General features: G+C 45.3%; 1 protein-coding gene and 1 long non-coding RNA gene across 9 annotated transcripts in view; one reads left to right on the top strand and one right to left on the bottom strand.

Annotated features, from left to right (window-relative positions):
• The window catches only part of Dysf (dysferlin), a 181,044-nt gene that overhangs the window by 6,750 nt on the left and 161,185 nt on the right, over positions 1-13,109 (top strand). For all 8 annotated transcript variants that reach the window (XM_028762363.1, XM_028762361.1, XM_028762362.1 and 5 more), the window contains exons 2-3: positions 9,144-9,199; positions 11,188-11,279. In XM_028762363.1, the coding sequence (XP_028618196.1) occupies positions 9,144-9,199; positions 11,188-11,279 (148 nt within the window). The remainder of the gene's footprint in view (positions 1-9,143; positions 9,200-11,187; positions 11,280-13,109) is intronic.
• Positions 11,532-13,109, bottom strand: part of LOC114616872 — a 2,414-nt gene continuing 836 nt past the window's right edge. Inside the window, exon 2 of the long non-coding RNA XR_003710706.1 lies at positions 11,532-11,893. This is a non-coding gene — a long non-coding RNA (uncharacterized LOC114616872). The remainder of the gene's footprint in view (positions 11,894-13,109) is intronic.

Raw genomic sequence — 13,109 nt, 5'->3', positions numbered from 1 at the left:
TGTTCCTCATCAGGTTCAGAGATGCCTTTCTTGCCGCTATTGTCAGTGGTCTACTGACACTGGGATTCTGATTATTCCTTTGACTTGTGACACGTAGCAAGCCCACAGCATGAAATGAACCAAGAGGCTCCTGGGGTATTAGCTTTGCAGCTTTTGAGCCACAAAGTTCTGCCACCTGACTCAGGGGCAATAGCAGCCATGACCCTCTCCTGAACTGGCAATTTAAGGAAGTCTTGGCTCACTATTTGAGGCTACAACCTATCACTGCAGGGAAGTTGTGGCTACAAGGTCTTGAGGTGGTTTGGCCACACTGTGTTAGAAATCAGGAAGTAGAGAGAGAGAGATAAAATGTTGAGCTAGCAATCTTTTTATTATTATTATCATTATTCAGTTGGGCAGCTAGAGTAGGTCTTCTTGAATCGGTCTAATCTAGAAAATACTTGGAGATGTCCAGAAATTTGTATCCAGGGTGATTCGAGACCTTGTCAGGTTGACAGTAAATATAAATCAATACAGTTTCCCCGTCCTTGCTGGTCTTTGCTTTCTTTCTAGGTGGGTTGCTCAGTAGCTACCCATGTGTTCTCTTGGTCGGAACCTTTACTCCTCCCTCTGTCCATCCTGACACTGGCACATAGTCCCAGGCCTACCGCCTACATCCTCACCATCTTCCCCAAGGACTTTAGAGAGATTGTGATAAGATACATATTATATAAAGTTTATCTCTTCCTCTTTTTTTGCCAGAGAGGTGGGGATAAAGTTTAGCTATGTAGGGCTGGCTGGTCTCCAACTTAGGATACTTTTGAGTTTACAGTAATCTTTCTCTCTCTGCTTCCTAAATTCTGGGATTATATATGTGTGCTAACATGCCTGGCTTAATTTACAATCTGTTTTAGGATTTTAAAGCTGTGAAAAGATAACATGACCATGGCAATTCTTATAAAAGAAAACATTTAATTGGAGCTGGCTTACAGTGTTAGGTGTTTAGTCCATTATCATCATGGCAAGAAGCAGGGCAGCTTCTAAGCAGACATGATCCTGGAGAAGGAACTGAGAATTCTACATCTTAATCTGCAGGCAGCAAGGAGACTGTCTGTCACACTGGGTATAGCTTGGGCATATATAAGCCCTCAAACACTGCCTCCACAGTGACACACTTCCTCCAACAAGGCCACACCTACTCTAGTAAAGCCATACTCTATGGGTCAAGCACTCTAAAACACGAGTCTATGGGAGCAATATCTATTCAAACCACCATATCATCTTAACTAATTTTTTTTTGTTTTATTTTGTTTTTCAAGACAAGGTCGCTCTGTTTAACAGCCTTTGCTTTCCTGGATCTTATTTTGTAGACCAGGCTGGCCTCTAACTCACAGAGATCCACTGCTTCTGGCTCCTTAGTGCTGGGATTAAAGGCAAGTGGCACCATGCATCCATTTTAACCAATTTTAAGTGTTAAATTTGGTGATGTTAATGGCTAGGAGTAGTGACACACCTCTTTAATCTCTCTTCGAGTTCAAAGCCAGCCCAGCCTACAGTGCAAGTCCAGAACATCCAGGGCTCTGTTACACAGAGAAAATCTGTCTCAAAAAAAATTAAAATAAATAAATTAGTTAACTAATTAAGCAATTTTGGTGGTATTCATGGCCTGGGTGCTGTGGCATATTTCTTAATCCCAGAACTCGGGGGCAGAGGCAGGCTGATCAAAGTTCAAAGTCACTTTGGTATTATTAAGTACACCCAGGGGTCTTGGAGTATAGCTCAGGGGGTTAGTGTGTGCTTAGCTTGTAGTCAGCCTTCAGTGTCTTCCTTAGCAAGCACTCTCTTTCAAAAAAAAAAAAAAAAAGGAAAAAACCCAGCAAGTTCTACCCAAAAACAAAACTAGACACCAACAAAACAAAGACACTCTACCAGACGGTAGTGCAGTTTGCATCTCTAGAACACTTTCCAGACTTCCATACTCAGGAAACACTTCCACTTCCTTCTCTCCAACTCTGGCAACTACCACCTTCCTCTGCTTCTGTGATCCTGACTGATCCAGGTTCCCTGCACCCAGAGACATTCCCTCCCTCCCTCCCCCCTCTCTCCCTCTCTCCCTCCATCCCTTCTTCCCTCCTTCCCTCTTTCCCTCCCTCCTTCCCTTCTCCCCTCCCTCCTTTCCTCCCTTCTTCCTTCCCTCTTTTCCTTCATCTCTTCCTTTTTATATTTTCCTCTTCTTCCTTCCTTCCTTCCTTCCATCCTTCCTTCCTTCCTGTGTATGTGTGATTAGCAGAACTACGCAGTGAATGAATGAAATCCAGGATTCCCTACAGTTATCGTGGGTACTGAGCACATCTACAGAGCATCCATGGAGCCTTCCACCACACCATCCTCTCAGCAGGAGCTGTGTGCACTTTGGAGATCGTTAGATGACAAGACACATTTCCCAACACCAGAATCAATGACCAGGCATGGAATTGGCAAGGTGCCTTCTCTTATTTAGGTGACTGTAAGTCACGAGATGAGCTGGGTGACCGTTCTTTTCCTTTAAACAAAAGTTTGAATTTCTATGTATATTATTCATACAAACACACAAACACACATGAACACATATGTAGGTCTTAGGTCAGCCTTTCAGAATGTTCCTCAGGAACTGTTCACCTAGTTTTTTGAGACAGGCTCTCTTGCACTAGAACCTAGGACTCAGCTATTCTGTTAGGCTGGTTGGCCAGCAAACCCTAGGGAAATCTGTCTCTGTCTCCTCAGAACTAAGTTGACAAGCACAAGCTACCGTACCTGGCCTTTTACATGCTATAGAACTCAGCTCCTTCTGCTTGAGCAGGAAGTACGTTATCATTGAGCCTCAGTGTCTCCTTTTTGCTTGTTCTTTGGGGTTATGGTCCCATAAGTGGCTCCTCTCAAGCTCACCAGGATTGTCTGAGAATTTATCCTCCGAGTCAAGACTTCATAACATTCCACTGTGGTTCTCTGTGGTCTTCATCTTCAGGGAGTCCAGGAAGTAGAAAGGTTAGAAGGGCACTTAGCCTGGGGCTGTCACGCATATTGCCTAATTATGTTAGCAGAGAGCACCAGGAAATGAGTTTTCTAGTGGGCCACTCAAGAAGGGCAGTATGTGGGATGGTCCATGTTATGTCTGGAGCCACAGGAAGCAGATTTGTGATAGGGAAGGGGAAATGGACACTTAGCTTTCATCTCCTGTCCCATCAAAACTCCACAGTGGGCACAAGTCAGTGCACTGCTGGGCAGCTGAGGCCTAGAGGGTGCCCAGCTCTTTAAGGCCACAATGGCACATGCTTGTAGATGTCAGAGGACAACCCAGGTGTCAGTCTTCACCTTCCACCTAGTTTGAGATTAGGTCTGTCTTGTCTACTGTTACATATGCCAGGCTACCTGCCTATGAGCTTCTGATAATTCTCCTGTGTCTACCATCCATCTCCTGGCTGGGATTGACATTACTGTATTCAGCCTTTCCCATGGGTGCTGGAGATCCAAACAGGTCTCTAGGCTTGTATGACAAGTGCTTCATTCCTGAGCCATCTTAATAGTCCTCAGGGGTCCTTATCAAATGACTTCAAAACCAGTGTCCACTTCCCTTGGAAGCCATAGCATCATGGAACCAAAGAAGAGATCCAGTAGTCTATGCAGGCAGGCCTGGGTCAACCACACTGAGAAGATAACTGGTGCCCTTTCCAGCACCCAAAGTGTCCCATGCCAGTAAGAAAGGTTTTGGTGGCCTCAGAAACAGGGCTTCTGTTCCCTGGTGAGGAAGTTAACTCACAGCAACTTCAGAAAGAAAAGAGTCTATTCACTAATGCCCAATTGCTAGGACACCTCGTTATGAACAAGGGCTGCTAATATGACAGAGGTGTGGCATCTGTTCTCTGGAAAAAAAATAATCACAGCCTAGTCAGTGGACCATCATATGGATAGAGAATTACACTGTGAGCTGCTGTCCCAGGCTGGGGTCTCAGCTGTCTTGGGAGCCCCAGACAGATTAGTTATCTCTGCCATCCTCAAGAAAGGCAGGGCACCCAGGGAGTTGGTCTGAAGAGTGACCAATGGGAGATCATTAGACAGTTCACAGACCTGGATAAATGCATTAGAGTAGCTGTGGAGGGGAGGGTGGGGAGGGAAGGCAACTGTAGCTTTATAGGTCCAAGGGTAGCTGGGTACCTCATACATGCTGTCTTACTTAATTATTGTAAAGAGAGGAAAGTGAGACTGAAATATATTTTTTCTTTCTTTTTCAAAACAGAGTTTCTCTGTATAGCCCTGGCTGTCCTGGAACTTGCTCTGTAGATATGGCTAGCCTTGAACTCAGAGCTTCTCCTGCCTCTGCCTCCCAAATACTGGGATTAAAAGTATGCACCACCACCTGATGCACAGTCTTTTTGGTTTTTGAGGCTGAAATCTTAATGAATTTCTCAAGACTCTTGGAGTCAATTGACAAGGTCAGAACAATATCTACTGTGACGTCAAACAGTTCACTCTTTTCACTGGGTTGACGTTTGCCTCGCTAATTGCTAACTCTCCTTGACATTACTCCAGGCTCTGACGCGCACATATATCTATGGCGGTCCTCTTGTTTTTTCAGTATTTGTTCATGTATGAATGACTCTTCGTCTGCATGTATGCAGGCATGCCACACATGTGCCTGGTGGCTTCAGAGCTTCAATGAGGGTTTTGGGTGCCTTGGAACTGAAGTTAGAAATGTCTGTGAACTGCCAAATGTGGATGTTGGGAACTGAATTCAGGTCCTCCACAAGAGCAGCCAATGCTCTTGACTCCATCTCTCCAGCCTTACCTGCTGTATCCTCTATGCTAGAGCTGCATTTAAGGATGCCCTTAATCTTCAATATGACATGCTGTCTTAATTATTGCAAAGAGAAGAAGGTGAGACTGAAATATATTTTTTCTTTCTTTTTCAAAACAGTTTCTCTGTATAGCCCTGGCTGTCCTGGAACTTGCTCTGTAGATAAGGCTAGCCTTATACATTATCGTGTCCTGTGACATGAAGTGGGACATTTGTTTAGGAAATTTTTCATGCCCCACAAGTGGTGACTCTGGAAAACCAAGTGGAGCATGACCACTTGTGTTACAAACTGTCTTGGTTGGGTTTTGTCAGATTGACACAAACCTGAACAAAGCTGGGAAGAGGTAATACTAATTAAGAAAATGCCTTCAACAGGTTGACAAGGTTGGCCAGTCTGAGGGTGCATTTTCTTGATTAATAATTGATGTGGGGGGGGCCTGGCTCACTGAGGGTGGAGATACCCCTGTGCAGATGACCCTGGGCTGTACGAGGAAGTAGAATGAGGAGCCATGGGGAACAAGCCAGTAGGCAGTGTTCCTCCATGGCCTCTGCCTTAGTTTCTGCCCCCAGGTTCCTGCCCCGATTTCCCTGAGTCATGGACTGTGGCCTGAGAGCTGTGAGCTGGCAAATCCTTCCTCCCTTATTGCTTTTGGTCCTGGTATTTTGTCATAGGTATAGAAACCCTAACTAAGACACAAGCTACAGCAGCCATTGGTTAGTTTATATTCATAAGATACTGTTTTAATGGAAGACAAGACTAGAAAATTGATTGTTTAGACTGAGGATTTTGGCAGTTTTATTTTTAAAAATGAATAAGCCTGCTCCATTCATGGATAATGCCTAGCATTTGTCATTTGCCGATAACTGGGAAGTTTGATTTCCAAGCAATTAAGATAAGATGAAATTTAAAAAAATCTATCTATCTCCCTCTCTAGAAAATCTATGTAGGTTTTTCTAATGAGACTGATGATGATATCAGTAAATTGAGGGTTATTATATATTAAGAAATACCTCAACGTTTGGAAGATCTGTTTAATTTATTGCATTGAAATTTTCAAATGTAGATGCTACAGAATTATGTGTAGGTAAGAGATTCATTTCAGAGAGCAAGACAGAATAACTAATTTAATGTAACAAAGCAAAATGTTTATTTATCTAATTTTAGAATACACATCACAACTTTTAAAAACAGTTTAAACCTACCATCTGTTGAGCATACATGTAATTTCAAGGACTGTTTACAATTACCTGCAAGTTCACTAAAACACATGCCTCCTTTACTTCCACCTACCTATCTGGCTGGATTTTCTTTATAGATATTAATCAAAACAAACCATCAACTGATATATAAACACAGAAGTAGATATAGCTACCCAGCCAACCATTACAGAGGTTTGCAAAAATGTAAAAGTAACAATTTTAATTTTTCCTTGCATTGCAAGTCATTTTCCACATAAAGATGGCATTGATGCCAATGTGTATTGGGATTCTTATTTAAATATTTACTTTTGTTCTTATTATTTTCATTTATTTTGGTTATATTTATCTCTAGTGTGTGTCTGTATGGGAGTGCATGCATGTGCATGCAGTTGTGTTTAATGACCAGAAGGGGGCGTCCTATCATCTGCAGCTGGAGTTACAGGTGTGAGCTGCCTGATGTGGGTGCTGAGAACAGAACTTGGGTCCTTTGAAAGAGCTGGACATGCTTTTAACTGCTAAGCAATCTCTTCAGCTCCTTACCATTATTTTAGATTGATTGCCAACGTTGCTTTGACACAGGCCCAGGCTGTCTAGAACAGATCTTTCTGCCTCAGCCTTCCGAGTGCTGGAGTGACAGTCTTGCTCAGCTAAATTGATTACTAAATACTATTTTAACAGCTTCACTTTCAGTTTCTAAATCATCTGTAACTTAGAAGAATGATATTCTGGGACCCGGAAGCTTGAGATTGTACACAAATGGCTGGTGGTGCTTCACATATCTGCAGAGCCCATCAACCTCCCAACCGCAGAGATTTACAACCAGGAGGGAGGGGCTGGGGGTTCCCCCTCTTCTACAATATCTAGGGAAATGTGAGAAGGCTAAACAATGAGGAACCTGGCTAAGCCCACAGCTCAACTCTGGAGGACTCAGGGCTCCAGCTCCTGGAACACATTCCAGGTCTTAGAGAAGACTTCATGGTCCGTGCAGTCTGGTGGAGACCACAGGCTTCTCAATAGAGAATTCTGTGTTGTATGGGAAGGACTGAACCCCTGGCTGAGGCGACGGTTCCTTGGCTGGCTGACCCCTTCCTTTCCACTATTGTGCAGCCAGACACTGAGTTTCTGATGCTCTCTAGAAAAGTGGGAAAGGTATAGCCGTCCATACTTGTCTGAACAGAGTGGCCATTCCTAGCTTCATCAGTTCCTGTGGCCCTTCCCTCCAGGGCTGCTTTTCTCTGTAGTTCCAGATGTCTTTGTGGGGCCGCTTGGTGGGACCCTCCTCACGCTGATGCTGTCAACCTACTGTGACCTCTTTCTGGGGATCACCCTGAGAGAGGAGGAGACCTGTCTGCTCAAGCAGAGACCACAGTTGCAAGCTAGACTTAGCAGACTTAACTTCATTATGTACATAGCCTGCCCATTTAGTCTAATGTCCATCCCTGGAAACAGTTCTCCCTGGGCATCTTCTACGCCATCCTTCCTTCAAGGTTCAGTCACCCACTTTGCTAGGACTAGGCACCCAGACCTTAGTGCTCCCTCCTCCATAACTGCTGCAGCTGTCTGCCACCTTTGGTCACATGGGTCAATTCTCAGATGTCATGGTGTTAGTTCTTCTAGTTGTCTACCCCGAAGCCACCTGCTTTCCTTCAGCTTCATGAGCCAGATAGGATTATCTGGGTCTGCTTGTTTCCCATAAACCCTTTCTAGGTCTAAGAGAGGGAGGCAAATAATCAAATCCATCATTTTAACCAATTAAGGTCAAAGGGCCTGGTGCCATAGATCTGTAATGAGAAGCTGAGGCAGGAGGATCTAAAGTTCTGGAGTGAGTTCAAGGTCACCCTGTGACACTGAATGAGATCTTATCTCAAAATAAAGAAAAATAGAAAAATAGGCTGGGGTGTGACTCAGCTGCAGGAGGATGCTTGCCTGACATCAGGACAGCCTCGGGTGCAATCCCTAGAGTCACAGGACAAACAAAATGAATGATAGGTGATTAGGGGTTAGATATTGAACATACATTATGATCTATTTCAAGAACATTGTCCCCAAACTCATAGCTACCAATCACTCCGAGTTTACCTTCTCCCTACTCCGCCCCTGGGAATCTTGAGTCTATGGATTTGCTTGCTCTGGATATTTTATGCAAACATGATAACAATACATAGAGGTATTTGTTTTTTAAAAGAAAATTCTTTTAAAAGATTTTAAAAATAATATTCTTGGAAGATTATTCACCTTTGTTTATTAATTTTATCTTTATCATTTAAAAAATTGTTTGGGACAGTCACTCACGTAGCCCAGGCTGGCCTCAAACTTGCTGTGTAGCTAAGGATGGCCTTGAACTGCTCATCCTCCTGCCTCTATCTCTGAACATTAGTACACCTCCACACTTAGTGTGTGCTGAGCTTGGGGTGCAGCCCAGGGCCTTGTGCATACTAGGTAAGCACTCTACCAACTGAGCTACGTCCCCAGCCCCAAGGAAGGGTTCGTTTTCACAAGAGGTCTGAAAGTCAGAAAGAGGCTAGAGACGCAGGTCAGTGGTAGAGTGCTTGTCTAATACGGTGGGGCCTGGGTTAACCTGCAGCATAGGGTGGGGGTGGGGTGGAGGAGTTGGGAGAATATAGGAGTAGGAAAGACAATGACCATCATGACACAACTAATGAGGAGTTGGTTATCGCATTTTCTTTTCTTTCTCCTTCTTCTCCTCCTTTTTGTCGTCGTCCTCCTCCTCTTCCTCCCTCTCCTTTTTCTTCTCCTCTTCCTCCTCCTCTTCTTCTTTGAAACAGTCTTCTGACTGACTGGCTTGGAACTCTCTATATAGACGAAGTTAGCCTTAACTCACAGAAGTTCACATGTTTGCTTCCCAAGTGCTGGGATTAAAGGCACACACTACCATGTTGTTAGACTTTTTCTTTCAATAAACATCCTTCTGGTCACCCTGTTGTTTAGTGGCTCCCAAAGCCAGGAGAGAATAATGACAGCCATTAGGCATTCCTGGGTGGTGTTGAGGCCAGGCTGGTTTTGTGAACTCTCCTTTGGAGCTGAGTCCAGAGGGAGGCTCTACAGGTGAGCCTGGTAGGGTGGATGGCCCAGTGTGATGAGTACCCACTTTTGTCTTCCTTGTCTCCTACAGGGGTAAAGAAGAGAACCAAAGTCATCAAGAACAGTGTGAATCCTGTGTGGAATGAGGTACATGTACCAGTTTCTTTTCTCTCCCTCTTTTTCTGTCCATTCTGCGTCTACGGGGGACTGATACAAGGGGTGGCTTTCTCAGAAGGGTAGGATCCAGCTCTAACCTGAGACCCTGCCCCACGGTGTAGGCTGACAGGATAGCTGTTTGGTTTTTGTATTGTTTTCCTCTGCTGCCCAGCTCTGGCCAGCCAAGTCTCCCTTGCCTGCCTGGTCTTTTCTCACAGGCCAAAGCCACTTCCTCTCCACAGCACTCCCTCATTAACTAAGTCCTCCAGCTGTTCTGTCAGGAGCTTTCTGTAGATGTGGCTTCTGTGAGGTTCTTCTGAAGCAGGGTTGAGAACAGAGTCAAGGTGCAGGCTGCATGTTTGCTTTAGGAGGGTGGAGGGGCCTCTGACTGGCCTTCCTTAACTTATCCCTAACTCCACCTGCCCACCAGGGATCTGGCTTTTGGGTGACTATATGATCTTGGTGTGTGAGGACCCTGAGGGATCACCTGGCACTTTTACTTGTGCTTTTGTTCTGGTGTTCTGGGATGAGTTGGGAGAGAAGGTTACTGCAGTGTGGCTTCCTCTTTTTTTTTTTTTTTCTGTCTCTAGTTCTTACCAATACCTCTGAGGCTCTGGAATTCTGGTATCCATCCATCTATCCATCTATCCATCTATCCATCTATCCATCTATCCATCTATCCATCTATCCATCTATCCATCTATCCATCTATCCATTATCCATCCATCCATCCATCCATCCATCCATCCATCCATCCATCCATTATCCATCCATTATCCATCCATTATCATCCATCCATCCATCCATCCATCCATCCATCCATCCACATATCTACCTTCCCACCCATCCAAGCATCTACCTACACACAAACACACCAATCTATCTTTAGAATCACCCACCCATCCACCCACCTATCTATTCTTCACTCATCTACCTACCCTTTTACCCACCTATCCATTCACCCACTCATGCATCTACCCATGGACAAACTCACCAATCTGTCCATTCACTCACATACCCACCTATTCACTAATCTATCCATGTACATATCGATCATCCATCTACCCATTCATCCACCTATCTATCCGTTTACTTACCTAGTCATCTACCCGCCTATCTTCCATACTCACCTAACTGTCTACCCTTTATCCAAGTGCCCACCCATCCATGCATCCAGTCACCTACACACTTTTCCAAGTATCCAGCCACTCATTTCCCACTCATGTTCAGTCATCCACCCTTCTATCTACTCAGCTACTATCTCACTCACCCACCCATCCATCCATCTACACACTCACTCATCTATGCAACTATAGTTACTAGTAACTAGTGACTAGCAACTGGTCAGAGTTACTATTGCTGTGATAAAATACCAAAAACAACTTGGAGAGAAAAAGATTTATTTGATGCATACTTCCGCATCACTGTTCATCATTGAAGGAAGTCAGAATTCAATAAGGGCAGGAACCTAGAGGCAGGGGCTGATGCAGAGGTTAAGGAGGAGTGCTGCTACCGACTTGCTCAGCCCAGTGTCTTACAGAACCCAGGACTATCAGCCCAGAGGCCCCACCCACAATGGACTGGGCCCTCCCACATCAATCACTAATTAATAAAATGTCCTACCGGCTTTTCTACAGCCAGATGTCATGGAGGCATTTTCTTAATTAAGGCTCCTTCCTCTCCAATGACTTTAGCTTGTATCAAGTTGATATAAAACTAGGCAGCACAGCATCTATTATCCACTCCATCCATCTATTTATCCACCCACCTATCCATCTACCCACCTATCCATCCATCCATCCATCCACCCCCACCCATCTACTGATCCACATCCGTCTGTCCATCCATCCATCCATCCATCCATCCATCCAGCCACCAGCCACCTACCAATCCACATGCCCATCCCCTAGAACCATTCTGGATATCTGCTCAGTGTCCTGGGGCCACAGGTTAAATTGCCTTCTCTTCTTTTCTTCCAGGGCTTTGAGTGGGACCTCAAAGGTATTCCTCTAGACCAGAGTTCAGAACTTCTCGTGGTGGTTAAGGACCATGAGACGATGGGGAGAAACAGGTGAGTGGGCCCAAGAGTGACCTTGTAACTTAAAGGTACAGTTTTTTTTTTTCGAGACAGGGTTTCTCTGTGTAGCCCTGGCTGTCCTGGAACTCACTCTGTAGACCAGGCTGGCCTCGAACTCAGAAATTCACCTGCCTCTGCCTCCCAAGTGCTGGGATTAAAGGCGTGTGCCACCACCGCCCAGCAAGGTACAGTTTTTTTTAAAGGTAGGTTTTGATGAATTTGGACCCTGGAATCAGAGGTACTGAGTTCTAGTTCTTCATGTCACATTTACTGAAGATTGCTCTTCAGGTCACAGACCTAGTCCAGTGGTGGATGCTGGGTCAAAAATCTTACTGTAGCCTAAGGAATTTGGCTGTCAGTGCTCCTCAGAGCTGTACAAGCTGCAGGGGAGGGAAGGTGTGCTAGGATCAAGTGTCCAGGAGTTTTTGTTTTTTTCTTTTTTGTAAAGGAGGACTGGCTCTGGCGAACAGGTAGGAGCAGGTTCCCTGTCTCTCTCTGTAGCCACTCTTTGGGAGGGAATACTCCTTGCCTCTTCTTAGCTATACACACACTCCAGGATGTGGGTAGACAAGGAGAAACTGCAGCTAGCAGGGAGCAGTCGAGAAGGGCTGCATGGAAGAAGCAGAACATAAGGTAAGAACTGTGATGCTGAAGTCAGAACAGTAATGACAGGGAGCAGACTGATTAGTCTCTCTCTCTCTCTCTCTCTCTCTCTCTCTCTCTCTCTCTCTCTGTGTGTGTGTGTGTGTGTGTGTCTGTGTGTGTGTGTGTGTGTGTGTATAGATTTTAGTTGGATTGACAGAGACCTCAGAAGCAAAATCTTTCTGGCAAAGGCAGGCTCTGTCTAGGCAGGTGATGGGTGGCTGCTTTGCCATGGGTGCTCCTGAGCCTTTTAAGTAGTGGTGGGTGAGACCTCCAAAGCGCAATGGACCGGTTGGCTGTGGGTGTCAGTGGCCAGGAGATGTAGCCTGGGAGGATCTATAGGGACAGTACTTAGATAAGGATAGGGGTCAGTGTCCCTGGTGAGTACAGAGGGGTGCAGCTCCCTGGTGAGTACAGCGGGGTCCAGCTGTGTTGGGTGGGCTCAAGTGCCTGCTGGTCACTGAAATCTGGCCCTGAGGATGGGCTGGCTGCACACAGACCTGCCCACAGGGGAGCCTTTGTTTGGGAACTGGGTCAGCTGTATCTGAGGCAGGGAATCTTGGTTATGTGAACCTGGAGTTGGGGAAGCTGGAAAGGAGCTCAGGCTTCGAAACCTGCCAAGTTTGAAGTCTTAAAAATGAAGAGAAAGAATCCAAGCCATTACTGTTTCCTTGCGGCTGAAGCTAGTACTGGGTGTGTGATCTGGGTCCCTGAGGAAGGACAAGGCACTGTGCCTGTGCCTCTGTAGTGGCGCTGTAGGGTGGGGAGCCAGCCTGTGCCTGAGGGCACTCCGTGCATCTCTAGTCATGACCCTCTTTTGCTTCCGAAAATGATACGTGACTTGGGCATAGAAGTAATAAAGTGGTGCAAGGTGTGCGTGTGTTGTGTGCTCAGAGCCAAAGCTGCAGCGAAGGAAGCCTCACGAGGGGATCTGGGTGAGCACTGCTGTTACAGGTTTTATTTTAAATTATTTTTTGGTCAATGTGGGCTTGGAAATGTTTCCTTTCCTTCTCTCTCTCTCTCTCTCTCTCTCTCTCTCTCTCTCTCCCTCTCTCTCTCTTTCTTTCTCTCTTTCATTCTCTTTCTTTCTTCCTTCCTTCTTTTCTTCCTCTCTTTCTTTCTTTCTTTCTTTCTTTCTTTCTTTCTTTCTTTCTTTCTTTCTTTCTGTCTTTCTCTTTCATT

This window comes from Grammomys surdaster, unplaced genomic scaffold, assembly GCF_004785775.1.
Source record: "Grammomys surdaster isolate TR1022 unplaced genomic scaffold, NIH_TR_1.0 133, whole genome shotgun sequence".
NCBI lineage: Eukaryota > Metazoa > Chordata > Mammalia > Rodentia > Muridae > Grammomys > Grammomys surdaster.
Note: the sequence above shows the minus strand (reverse complement) of the source record. Positions and strands in the feature narration are given on the sequence as shown.